This window comes from Octodon degus, unplaced genomic scaffold (genome assembly GCF_000260255.1).
Source record: "Octodon degus isolate 3935 unplaced genomic scaffold, OctDeg1.0 scaffold00018, whole genome shotgun sequence".
In the NCBI taxonomy this organism is placed as follows: Eukaryota; Metazoa; Chordata; class Mammalia; order Rodentia; family Octodontidae; genus Octodon; species Octodon degus.
Window position 1 is genome coordinate 11,917,800 of NW_004524594.1, and position 13,842 is coordinate 11,931,641.

Here is a 13,842-nt window from a genome sequence, read left to right on the forward strand (position 1 = left end):
AAAAAAAAAAAAAAAAAAAAAAAAAAAAAAAAAAAAAGGCTATGAACATGAACATGTACCTATGATTCTATTTATGCAACATTTGTAAAGTAATATAATTCTAGAGCTGAAGAAGACATCTCATGGTTGCTACGGTTGGAAAGGGGAAGGATACCTTCCTGCAGGGTGTGCAGAGACGGCAATCGAGACTGGACGTGGCGGCACATGCCTGGAATCCCAGTACTTGGAAGGCTGAAAACAGAAGGATCATTGTGAGTCTGATCTACATAGTGAGACCCTGTAGACCCTGTAGACCCTGTCTTAAATACAGAAAAACAAAATTTTTTTTTAAGAAAGGGGAAGGATAGATATCAAAGGGTCTTGTGCACAGCTGGCTATCTTTAGTGTGGTAGTTGTTATGCAAGGCTACACTTGATATAACTTAGCTATACACAGTCACACACACACACACACACACACACACACACACGAGCATATGAATCACTAGAGGAATCAGAATGAATACCATGCCAGTTTCCTAACTTTCACATTATGCTATAATTTTGCAAAATGTTAACCAGCAGAAGGCAAGACCAAGGTGTTGCAGGACTTCCCTAAGCATTTCCCTGAAGCCTCTTATGAGTCTACTCTATGATTCTGTATTTATTTCAAAATGAAAGGCTTAAAAGTGGGAAAGCAGGACAGAGAAGGAAGGTAAGCCAACTAAGAGAAAAGGAAATTATCTCCAGAAGCTTACTGAGGAGCCACCCGTGGAAGCACACTCCTGTGACGCCATCGCTTGGGAGGCTGAGATGGGATGATCAGCAGGACTTCGAGGCCATCCTGGGCTACACAGGGAATTTAAGACCATCCTGAACTATTACAGCAAGACTCGGTCTCATACCAAAAAAAAAGGTAGAAGGAGGATTATGGACATAATTCAGCATACCCTGTATTCAATCCCCAGTACCACAAAAATAAACGTTCACCAAGAACCTTGGATCTCAGATGCATTATTACTTCCCCGCTTCAGAAAGCCCTGGAGATGGAAACAACACTAACCTACAAAATGATATGGTTAGTCAGAGACTTTCCTCTTGAAAGATTTGCTCCCCGTTCCTGCTCACCCATGCACGCTACTATAATGAGGTTCCTTGAGGCTTTCACTCACTGGGCCTTCATGTCCATTGGCAGATTCCACAAGGTCTATTTTATCTACACAAAACACACACTTCCTCCCAGCCACTTAAGTCAACCCAGAAAGGTCCGCATTGACTCACTGAGGCAGTTTAACTACTGGACTGTTTTCAATTACACAATCATTAATTCTGTGAAACAAAGGAAAATGCAAACGGTTAAGCATTTGGATTCCCCCTGCTCATTTCCCATCACTTACACACACACACAGAGACAGACAGAGACAGAGACAGAGACAGAGACAGAGACAGAGACAGAGAGAGAGAGAGAGAGAGAGAGAGAGAGAGAGAGAGAGAGAGATTAACTTTGCACAGGGAATCCATGCAGGAAAACCTGGAGAAGTCATTGATTTTGAAATCAGGAAGCTGGTCTTTTGCTGGCACTTCTGTTTCATCACTTTTTTGAAAATTTTACAGCTCAGCACATCACAAATGAGCACTTTACCTTCGCCCCCTCTGAGCACATTAACTCATCTCTTGCCTAGTATGCTTATCAAGAAAATTTACACTACCCATAGTTCAACCTCGTTCAAAACTCATCTAAAAAAAAAAAAAAAAAAAAAAAAAAAACCTCATCTCCTAGCCTTGGAAATATTACCAGCTTTAACAGTAACTTACAGGGAAGTCACCATTGGAAATCCTTCTGGAAATGGTTCTCAAAAGGCCCCCAATAACGCTGTTGATCTATAAAGAAGTAGGAATGCTGAGTCAAACTTATAACTAATCATGCAATAGTGTTTCAATCATACAAGATTTGTTAGCACCAATGTACTCTCACCTTCAGTGGATACACAACAGCCATTAATCCATTTATGCCACGGCTGTGATCTTTCGGCATGAAGTTCATATATGAATTCAGCGAACAAGAATTTGAAGAGGACAACTGTTATTATGCCCCATTGCTTGTGGCATTCAAAAAAGGGAACACTGGGTATAAACATGTTCATGATTATTCTATCCATATGGCATAGCAACAATGACACAAAGGTATCCTCCCTTAATGAAAGCGATCTCTTTCTCTCCAACTTCCTGAGCCTCATGTTCACCTGCACCACACGCAGTTCTTTTACAACACTGAAAAGCCAACTTTTAAGCAAAACCCACACTGCTGATTAGCAGCATTGGAGAGCAACTGAACTAAACTCACTCTGCCAAAAGGAATACATTTCTAAGTGTTTCAAAATGCCAGATCTTGCAAATAAAGTTGACCTTTTCATTTGGCATTCTTGTAACAGAAATAAGATTTTTGAGAGGTGCTTCTCAGCTATTTTAAATTCTAAACTTCCAATGGCTGTGGAATAATAAATGGGCTTTCAGAAATAATGCGATGCTTTCCTGGCTTCCAATTTCCCAAAACTCCTTTTGCAGTTTTGCCTTAACATATACAACCTAACCTGCACAGGCACCTACATATAAATTTCTTCTTTGCCAGTGTGTTTCTTTTATTTGCAAAGAATCACAAAACTCCCTCGTACAAAAATAAATTTAAAGTGATTATTCTTCCAACCCAGCAATAAAAACTCCTCTAAAATGTCATTTTATTTTAAAGCAAACAAGCCACCTTAAAACAGAGGGCATGGAACTCTGATAGCCAAGTATCCATCACCCTGGTCAGATGGTTATATTTAATTGCTTTAAATAAAAACTGACAGGTCATTTGTCATAGTCTTCTCTTGACAAGCCATCACCCTAACTGTAGATTGCCTCCTTCTTTGAGTTTCCTTTTCCTTCCTCTTTTTTCTTCTTTGCCAGTTTCGGTTGTGTTTCCTACTGCAGACTTCACTCAGCAAACCAAATATCTCCCTTTCAAATGCTCGGTGTACTCCTACCTTAAAAGTGGGCCACTTGTTAAAAGAGTAATAATCGCCTATACCTACCCTAATACTGTGAAAGCTGCCACTAGGCTTAGCTCAGCACAGGTCAGCTCATGAAGTGATAATGTGATTTAAGTGGACCCTCCCCTTGCACCACATGGGTGGAAATGCTTGAGGGGACACTGCACTTCAGAAAAGTCATGAGTCCACAAAAAAGCCACCATGCACACAGGCCCCTGCAGCTGTGCTGTCCTTGACAAGTTATTGAACTTTCTATCCTTAAGACGTTTGAATGTAAAAATAAAGATACTGGGCTTAAAACTGTCTTTTATGTTTGTCCCCAGTGATTCTTTTTTTTTTTTTTTTTGGTCAATTAATAATAGTTTTTTATATCCCATGAAATTAAGTTATTTAATTCTGTAATAGATTGACATATTTATTCTCCTCTGTGTTTTGATCAAGGAAGATCAAAACCATATATTCTAGTAGAAATTTATATTTCATTCTTCTCAAGAAAAGACTGAGTAGCAGGGTGCAGTGGCTCACACCTGTAACCCCAGCACTAGGGAGGCTGAAGCAAGTAGATTGTTGCAAGTTCAAGACCAGCCTGGGCTACAAAGTGAACTCAAGGCCAGCCTGAACTGCATAGTGAGACCCTATCTCAAAAAAAAACAAAAGACTGAGTAGTCTGTCATTGTAATGTCCTGACAAATTTCTAAAACACTTTCTTAAAGTGTGAATATGGGAAGAACGCAAGCTGCATTCATCAGAAATCAAAAGTTGCTGCAGGCCTGGGAGATAGTTCAGCACCTTAAGCACCTGCTTGGCAAGCGCAAGGAACTGAGTTCAATCCCCAGTACTGCTCAATAATTAGTTAACTAATTAATTAATTAGTTAGTTGCTGCAGCCTACTACCATGTATGTTCCTTAAGGGAAAGGCCTGTGTCTATGATTATCTTTCCTAATTCACCATATGATTTTGCACATGTTAGATGCTCAATAAATATGGCTGACAATGGTGTCCCCCTTATCCGGACTCAAGTGCTCTCTCTTTATCCCTCTTATTCCAAAACCTCCAGATGCCTGGAACTGCAGATGCTACAACACCCTGCACATGGACAGTGTTCCTCTAACATACAGCTACAATAAAGCTTGAATTATAAATTAGGCACAGGAAGAATGCTAACAATAAGCAACGAAGGAGAACAATTAGCATACCATAATAAAAGTTACATGAATAGGATCTTTCTGTCTCTGTCTCTCCCCAAAGAATACTGCCCTCCCCTTATTGTCAGGGTGTTAGATGATTTCTACAGGAAGCACTGGAAGGCTTCTCTTTGCCAGTATCAGGACTCTCACACTTCGGCATGATTGAGTAAAATGGAGCTACTTGAACTCAAGAACTGTGAGGCTATGACAGGCCAGGTGATAACAGAGACAGTGACTAAGCAACTACCTGGTGGGTCATGTACATCGTGTACAATGTGCTGGTCAAAAGATTGTTCGTGGGCTGGAGAGATGGCTCAGTGGTCTAAAGCACCTACTTGGAATAAGCTTGGCAAGGCATCAGGGACCGCGGTTCAGTCTCCCAGCACCACATGCCAGCCAGCCCCGCCCCCTGGTGGGCTGAGCTGGCCACACACACCACACTCTCTCTCTCTCTCTCTCTCTCTCTCAAATAAATAAAAATTTATTAAAAAAAAAAAAAAAAAAAAAAAGATTGTTCGTGTTCACAGGGGGATGAAGTAGGCAGGTGCAAGATTTTAGCATGCTACTCAGAGCAGTATACAATTTAAAACCTATGAATTGTTTATTGCTGAAATCTTCCATTTAATACGTCCAGAACTGAAACCGACCCCAGGAATAAATGCAAAAGGCTACTATACTAATCTCCAATCCCGTGGGAGACAATTTACCAATTCAGCAACTAACCATTATGCTACAGATTAACAAATTTCTGATGTCCATTAAACCTAAAAGTTAGCACCTGCTGAGGTAGTGTAGCGGTCAGGGTTTGATCCCCGGGTGCCATGCCGGCCCCGCCCCTGAGATGTGCTGAGACAGCGATTGAGACTCGGCGTGGTGGCGTGCACCCATAATCCCAGCACTTGGGAAGCTGAAATCAGGAGAACCACTATGAATCTGATCTACATAGTGAGACCCTGTAGACCCTATACTAAATACATAAAAATAAAGATAAAAATAAAACCTAAAAGTTGGGGCCAGCGAGATAGCTCAGTGGTCCAAAGCACCATAGGCAAGCTTAGGCAAGTGCACAAGGACCAAGGTTCAATCCCCAGCACCACACGCCATATGCCAGTGCCATCCCCAGGGAAGGCTGAACCGGCCACAAAAAAAAAAAAAAAAAAAAACCCTAAAAGTTAAAACTTTCCTAAACTAACCATGGTCTGCTTCTACTTTGTATTTACTGTAGGTACACCTAATGTCCCAACCCTACAAGAGCTGTCCTTGCTGTAACTTCAAGTATCATCATTATATACGACCAATAGGTTAGGGAAATTACAAATACCCTTTCGTAGACAGGCAAAACTCATCACAGAAGTAACTAGAGGAGTTGATGGCTCTTTCTTAACACATAGACCAAAGGTGGGTGAGACAGCTCAGTGGACTAAGTGCCTGCTTAGACAAGCGCAGGGACCACGGTTTGCTGCCCTGGCCCCACATGCAGGGAGCACTGAGACCGGGCATGGCAGTGCCCACCTACAATCCCAGAGCTGAGGAGGCTGCAAACAGGAAGATCACCAGAAGTCTGAGCTACATATTGAAACCCTGTACCAGATACATAAAAAATAAACAAATAAAAGACAGACCAATATTCCAAATGAATCTCAACAAGCAACATATCTATTTTTTAAAAAGCCAGCCCCGAAAAATGTATCTTTAAAAAATGAAGCAGTCATTCAAGCACATTTACAACATTATCTTCATTAGGCAAGATTTCTTGTATATGTACCTCTTACCTTTTATTTATTTGTTTGTTTACTCTTGGTACCGAGGATTGAAGTCGGACATGCTATTGCCAGGCAGGTGTTTCCGCCGCTAAGCTATATCCCCAGCCCTTGCATATGTTCTTCTAACCAGACACTTTCTATCCATAAGTCATTGCAATAATACAGGTATATTCCTGACTTTAAAGATAAGAAAAGAAAGCTGAAAGAGGCCACTCACCTAGTGAGCTGTAGAATTAAAACTTAAATCCAGACATGCCTTTCTATAGCATGACATTCTACTAGCTAAGCCACATGAGTCCTGATGCTCATGATTAACAAAAGTAGGTGCTTAGGAAAATCACATTACAGCCAGTAAATAAAATTCCATGCAAGTGTTAAAAGTTACAGAGGTAGTTCTGCTAACAAGAAAACTGTGGCATCTTCACGTCTTCCTTGGCGGAGGACTTTACGTTGATCATTTCATTTCACATTCTCCTAACAGTCATTCAAGATGAATATTTCTACCTCCATTTCAGACAGGGAGAAACAAGGTTAAGGGCCAGGGACTCTACCAGGAAAAGTGATAGTGCTACCAAAGGGATCCAGGCCAGCTGGGCCCCAAGCTCTATTTTTTTAATCATTTTTTAAAATATTTTTATTTATTCATGTATTTGGTACAGAGTCTCGCTACACAACTCACACTCATAGTGACCCTCCCATCTCAGCCTCCCCAGTGCTGGGATTACATATGTGCGCCACCATGCCCGGGTTCCATGGCTGGCACGGCACACCCCAGGCTACCTGACTGGCTACCGGGACCAAACCCAGGGACTTGCGCTTGCCAGAAAGGCACTTAGACCACCGAGCTATCTCTCCAGCCCCCATTTTTTTAATCATTGCACTGTGCAGTATCACACACAGTAGCTGCCCAGCATGAAGCTGGCCAAGGACTTTCTTCTTCCCCCAGTAACTGTAACTCCTGCCTTCTGAGTCTGCATTAAAGAAAATATGGGGGCAGGGGAGATGACTCAGTAGAAAGCAAGTGCAAGGGCCTAAATTCAATCCCCAGTTCCACAAATAAAAAAGAAGAAAGAGAGAGAGAGAGAGAGAGAGAGAGAGAGAGAGAGAGAGAAAATAAGACCACAGAACATTTCAATTGGAAGAAGTAAAATGATTAAGATACACTGTGCATATGTACTAATTCCCCAAGATGAACTTAATTATTATGTATCAAAAACATGTATTAATTTTAAAAAATTAGTTTAACAACAAAAACCGTTAAAATCGTTCTTGACTTTTCAGCAAGTAATTTCTCATTTGATTCAGTATTTCTTTGACCCAGAAAAAAAAATAAATTCATTTTCTTTCAATATTTTCAATTTTTAGGAAATGAGGTTTCAACCAGACCCTACTTTTCCTTTCTTTTCTTTTTTACTTTTTCCTGGACTTTCAAATATACACTGAAATGCGAGTCCATGGTTGTCAGTAAGGAAATAGTTAAATTTTGAGCTGCACCCAGGTGGATGCCTCCCACAACCATCAAAGAAGAAAAATAAAAAAGGTCACAGGCAGTTGCTCGTTAGACCCGCCTCAGTAGAACATCTGTAGCACCACACACACCGCTGGCCATCAGCCTTCTGCTTGCTGCAGTCAGAGTTAGCAGTGACTGATTTTAGGACCTGGTTTAGCGGCAAAGATTCAGAGAGGGGTGCGCGGGCCCTCTGGCCTCCAGGTAGGTCCAATACCTTCATTTCTACCAAAGCTTGTTTATAAATTTGAAGGGACTGGTGACACAAGCTCCAGAGACACGTGAATTGCAGATGGCCCAGGGGCCCACGGGGAAAGGGATGAAGCAGAATTTAGAAAGTATGGGGCTTCCTGTTCTCTGGCTGCTTGCAAGGATTTAATTCCTACACTTTCAGCGCACTCTTGTTAATCGTAGCACATAAATGTTTCTCTGGTATTAGTGTAGAAAGAAAAACTGAATTCTGGTTTTGCTGCCAGAATACTGTACGCTTCCCACCTGACTAACCATGCAAAATAGTGTTAACTCACACATTACATGCCTGCAGTTACGACGTGCTAGATGTCTTGTATAGGAGGTTGCTTGCTATTTGGAGCAAGCAGGAAACACAGGCAGCACTGATCAGGAGGATGTCCTGCTTTGGAGTATTCTCTCTCTCTCTCTCTCTCTCTCTCTCTCTCTCTCTCTCTCTCTCTCTCTCTCTCTTTGGAAAGAGAAGCAAGTGAGTTCAGAGCCAGGAAAACTACAAACCCAGCCCTTCCACCATTAGTCTGCTTTTGATACTCAACTATGCCCTGGCTTCAAAGTGAATAAATGAAAATCTCCCTGCTGAGGAACACTACCTTGTGCCTGGGAAATTGTATAAGCGTACCAGTCTTACATTTTTGCCTTTTAAAAAAGGAATCTTTAATGTGTCAGCTTTGAAATTTCCCTCAGTTAAAGAACAGTGTCTTATTTTTAAAAATCTGCCTCTTTTTGTCTAGTCTATTTAAAGAAAAATTCTTCAGTAGGTTATTTTAAATCTAGCAAAATCTTTTTAGAACTTCCTAAAAACCAAGAGAAGACTGATATAGTTCCATTAAAACCCTGGAAGAGATACAATGGTCTACTCCAGAGAAAACAATCACATAAGTAAAGCAAAATATCTCGATATTAGCTTTTATAAAAGATGTTTAAAATAAGCAAGCTTTGGCAACAAGGCTGCCTTCAAACAAAATAGAGAAGCTCTCTGAAGATAGTCACTCAACATGCTGCGCATAATCACCTCCAGTTTTCATTTACTGAACTGTGAATCAGTAATATAGTTTTTTTCATTCCTAGGGATAGAATTTTCTTACTTGTTCGGATGCCTTCTTTTATGTATACCTGGATAGCCCATGAATAAATAAAGCACTCACCCAGGTCATTTCACAAGTAGGGTAAAATCTGAATTTACAAACCACTACGGTCTAAGGAAGAGAAAGGCTTGCTTTCATAAATTTGGCAATAATAAATCTTGGGCACCACTTCCTCACTTGGTTTAATAGTCCACAAGCTAATTACTAAAAGATCGTACCTTGAGGAGCATCCCAAGTAAACTAAAAAGTTATTAACTATGGGAAAATATCCAGCAATTAATAACATCTGATCTATAAAAGTGCTTCAAGGAAAAAAAAATGAAAATCAAAAAATCAACATTTCATTAGAATAACCACAGATTCACAATGATCCAACTAATAAAAATAAACTATGGTACTAACTAATTATTAATCATTTCCTATGTGATTTACATGTGTTACTGCACTGATTTCTCAAAGCAAGCCCATAACTAGGTACTGATATTGCCTTCATTTTCCAGATTAAAAAATAGAGAAAATAAGTTTGCCCAAGGCAACATAGCAATTAAGTGTCAAGGCCCCAGATCTGGACTCAGAAAATCTAAGTTTACATCCAGTATATTTAATGAAGGATTGGAGATATAAGAATACTAATAGCCCTTGTTATTTACATTGACTCACCACCAGCACCCTCAGCATCCATATTTATCCAGTTTATCATTTCAAATTTTATAACCAATGACCAGATTCCAATATGCTAACGCCCCTTCTAACCACTTCCAACCTTGCACGAGTTGTCCCAGATGGCAGATAACTGTGCTCTAACAATCTTACTTTTGATAAAATCAAGAATAATCATGATAATAACTGTCAAACCTGGTGGGAAGCTGTTCCAAGTGCTTCGTGTATATTAAATTACCAATCATAATTGCCACCAACCTATGAAGTAGACATAATTATCTCCTTTTACAGATGAGAAAACTGAGGCACAGTGAGATTAAACAACTTGCCAAAAGTCATAAGATTAATGACAGAGCTGAGATTTGAATCCAGCCAGTCACGTAGTAAGCGACAGAGCTGGCACTGTGTGTAGCTATTCTGCTTTTAGGTACATTAACTTTTTACTCTAAATGTCAGTGAATCTGTGTTGTTTTGTTTCCCTTACTTTTTGGTGTCTAAAACTTCCCTGACAAACAGAAAATGTATTTTACATTATTATGAGTGAGGTAGCAGTAATAAAATTAAAAGTTATCCAATTTACATCTAGATGTACCACTGTAAATGTCATAATACAAACTTGAGATCCTGGATAATTCTGGCTCCCTCTTTGCTTAGTGCCTGCTTTCTAGAGAACTGGTACAGAATTACCAGTTCTCAAAGTTCGTGCGCTGGAAAGAGATCTGAAATAAAAGCTACTAAGACTGTCTTCCTGAAAAGGGAGATGTGTTTAGGAACCTTCTCTGCCTCTCTAAAACAATCCTAAAAACAGGAGAAGGGGCAGCTAAGGAGACAAAGGGTCTTTACACTGGTACTTGCAGAAGTCTAATTAACTAGTACATTTCCATTACTAAAACCGGAAGAGTAAAATCATGATCAAGCAGTTTCTCCCCTTAAAGCCAGATATCTTGCTCTCTAGGGTCATCACAGTCTGTGCAGAGCCCGCTGCGCCTTTAACCCCCTGCAATTCTGGGCCCATCTCCAAAGAGTCCAGGCGTGTCTATAACGACAGCTCCGCCGTAGCCTCCCTTACGGTGCGGTTTCCAGGCAACCATACTCGGGCCAGAAATAGCTGTGCCTCCCGCTGGGTCGCCCGTTTCTAAGAGTGCCCCTGAGGATCAGGCAATTCCAAGACATGGGTTTGCCATCCATCCATCCTGGTGTCGCAGCCTTCTGCAACCCAAAGTGAGGTGTGTGCCAACCTCTCTCACCTCCCGTGACCCAGTGGTCTGCGCCTCGGCTCTCATCTAGTCACTTCGCACTTTTGGTGTCCTTATTCAGAAGGCTCCCTTTTTGGAGCAACGAAAGCAATTATCTTAGCTACCGTACTATACAGAAAAGATTTCTGGGAAATGTGGTTCTTTTGTCTTTCGTGTAAGGACTCTTGGAGGAAAAGAACTACATTTCCCAGACATCAAATGGTGAACAGTCCAGCTCCAAAATATGTCCCAGCAGCTTGGACTATATTTAGCAAGAAGGTTCCGTCTCCTTTTGCGTCCCTAACTGCTTGAATTTTGTTCGTCTGATCATAGTTGAAGCTTATGGGAAGCTTTTTTTTTAAACACGCTTTTTTGCGTGTGAAAGAATCTGAACATAGTGAAAATAGTCTAAATCATTTTATTTTATAATTCTTTCAGATAAAAGATCTACTGTCTATTGGAAAATATGTCACTGCAAATGGTAACAGTTGGTAACAACATAACCTTAATTCAGCCAGGCTTTTCGCTAATGAATTTTGATGGGCAAGTTTTCTTCTTTGGTCAGAAAGGCTGGCCGAAGAGATCCTGCCCCACTGGCGTTTTCCATTTTGATGTGAAACATAACCATCTCAAACTGAAACCCGCAGTTTTCTCTAAGGATTCCTGCTACCTCCCTCCGCTTCGCTACCCAGCCACTTGCGCATTCAAAGGAAGCCTGGAGTCTGAAAAATATGAGTATATGATCCATGGAGGGAAAACACCGAACAATGAGCTTTCAGATAAAATTTATGTCATGTCTATTGTTTGCAAGAACAACAAAAAAGTTACGTTCCGCTGCACAGAGAAAGACTTGGTAGGAGACGTCCCAGAAGCCAGATATGGTCATTCCATTGATGTGGTGTACAGTCGAGGGAAAAGCATGGGCGTGCTCTTTGGAGGACGATCTTACATGCCTTCTGCGCAAAGAACCACAGAGAGGTGGAACAGTGTAGCTGATTGCCTGCCCCATGTTTTCTTGGTGGATTTTGAATTTGGGTGCGCTACATCATACGTTCTTCCGGAACTTCAGGATGGATTATCTTTTCATGTCTCGATTGCCAAAAATGATACCGTTTATATTTTAGGAGGACATTCACTCGCCAACAACATCCGCCCGGCCAACCTGTACAGAATAAGGGTTGATCTTCCCTTGGGTAGCCCCGCTGTGAGTTGCACCGTCTTGCCAGGAGGAATCTCTGTGTCCAGCGCAATCCTGACTCAAACTAACAATGATGAATTTGTTATCGTTGGCGGCTATCAACTTGAAAATCAAAAGAGGATGGTCTGCAACGTTGTCTCTTTAGAAGACAGCAAGATAAAAATCTGTGAAATGGAAACGCCAGACTGGACCCCCGATATTAAGCACAGCAAGATATGGTTTGGAAACAACATGGGAAATGGAACTGTTTTTCTTGGCATCCCAGGAGACAATAAGCAGCCTGGTTCTGATGCGTTCTATTTTTATGTGTTGAAATGCTCTGAAGACGATGCGAATGAAGATCAGAAAACGTTCACAAACAGTCAGACGTCAACAGAAGATCCCGGAGACTCTACTCCCTTTGAAGACTCGGAAGAATTTTGTTTCAGTGCAGAAGCGACTAGTTTTGATGGTGATGATGAATTTGACACCTATAATGAAGACGATGAAGAAGATGAGTCTGTGACAGGCTACTGGATAACATGCTGCCCTACTTGTGATGTAGATATCAACACTTGGGTGCCATTCTATTCAACTGAGCTCAACAAGCCTGCCATGATTTACTGTTCTCATGGAGATGGGCACTGGGTCCATGCGCAGTGCATGGATCTGGCAGAACGCACACTCATCCATCTGTCAGAAGGGAGCGACAAGTATTACTGCAATGAGCATGTGCAGATTGCAAAAGCACTACAAACTCCAAAAAGAGCGCTGCCCTTACAAAAGCCTCCAATGAAGTCCGTCCGCAAAAAAGGTTCCGGGAAAGTCTTGACTCCTGCCAAAAAATCCTTTTTTAGAAGATTGTTTGATTAGCTTTGGGGAAATTTTTTTTTTTTTCTGATTCCAGGGCATTGATTTTTAAACACATCTTTAAATCATGACAATGATAAGCATTTTTCTTCAACTTTTGTTTATTGAACATTGTTTTCTTTTACTTATGTGACTTGAGTGCTAGCATTGTCATATATTGCTAAATACAGTGTTTTTAGGACCTATACATTTTTTAAATCTTTTCCTTAAAGATTCATTAAGTGAGGGGCTGGTGAGATGGCTCAGTGGTCTAAAGCACCTACTTAGAACAAGCTTAGCAAAGCACAGGGACCGCAGTTCAATCCCCCAGCACCACATGCCAGCCAGCCCCGCCCCCTGATGGGCTGAGCTGGACACACACACACACACACACACACACACACACACGCACACACACACACACATAAATAAATAAAATTTTTTTAAAAAGATTCATTAAGTGAGAATTTTTCATTTTATTTTTAATAGTACACTGTTGCCATACATATAGATCACATTTGTCATAGAGAATTTTTACCTGTACTTAACACATCTTAATTCTTTTTCCCATTTCCCTCCCATCCCTTCAACCCTGTATCTCTTCTCCATTTACAAAAGATCTGTTTCAAGTTTTCTGGCATTCTATTTTTGTATGAAATGAGAATTTTTATCTGATTTCTATTCAAAAAAATCTTAAATAAAAACCAATAATAATCAAAATATGCTTATATCACTTGTATCATTTTAGTAGCAATATACAAATTAGTTAAGACAAACTTAACCCAAAGGAAGATAATATAAAAGAATTAATTGCTGTGTACAATATAAAAATAGGGTAATTAGCCAGAGATTCAAACCAAGATCTCACACTAGAGTTCTTTGTAGATCTTTAAGGGAATTTTTGGGTTATACCCAAGAACAGAGCAACTTAAATTTCTATATAACCTCCACGTATATGAAAGGAAAAAAATAATTTGCAATATTTTGGGCACGTGTTTTTCAATTAAGGATTTCAGATACTCGTGCTCCCCATAATACGATACACTGATGTTGTCCACAGCCAGTAGTTGGACCCATTATTTGAGTGGCTCTTTCTCAAAAGAAAAGAGCACCGATGAT

General features: G+C 40.5%; 2 protein-coding genes across 6 annotated transcripts in view; one reads left to right on the top strand and one right to left on the bottom strand.

Moving 5' to 3' along the window:
- The window catches only part of CUNH11orf74 (chromosome unknown C11orf74 homolog), a 79,819-nt gene extending 68,998 nt beyond the window's left edge, over nucleotides 1-10,821 (bottom strand). For 2 of the 5 annotated variants that reach the window (XM_023710412.1, XM_023710409.1), the window contains exons 1-2: nucleotides 10,710-10,821; nucleotides 8,007-8,132 (exon numbers count right to left, since the gene is read on the bottom strand). The gene's annotated coding sequence lies outside the window, so the exon portion shown is untranslated. The remainder of the gene's footprint in view (nucleotides 1-8,006; nucleotides 8,133-10,709) is intronic. The other 3 variants (XM_023710413.1, XM_004627301.2, XM_023710410.1) reach the window with 2 other exon arrangements.
- A 320-nt stretch (nucleotides 10,822-11,141) lies between these two features.
- Rag2 (recombination activating 2) lies at nucleotides 11,142-12,955 on the top strand. Its single transcript, XM_004627037.1, has one exon. It carries the CDS (start codon nucleotides 11,164-11,166, stop codon nucleotides 12,745-12,747), a length of 1,584 nt encoding a protein of 527 aa, XP_004627094.1. The 5' UTR covers nucleotides 11,142-11,163; the 3' UTR covers nucleotides 12,748-12,955.
- Nucleotides 12,956-13,842: the final 887 nt, after the last annotated feature.

Excerpts from the sequence above, each read along its gene's own strand:
- Rag2 (XM_004627037.1), top strand. The coding sequence starts at position 11,164 with ATGTCACTGCAAATGGTAACAGTTGGTAACAACATAACCTTAATTCAG.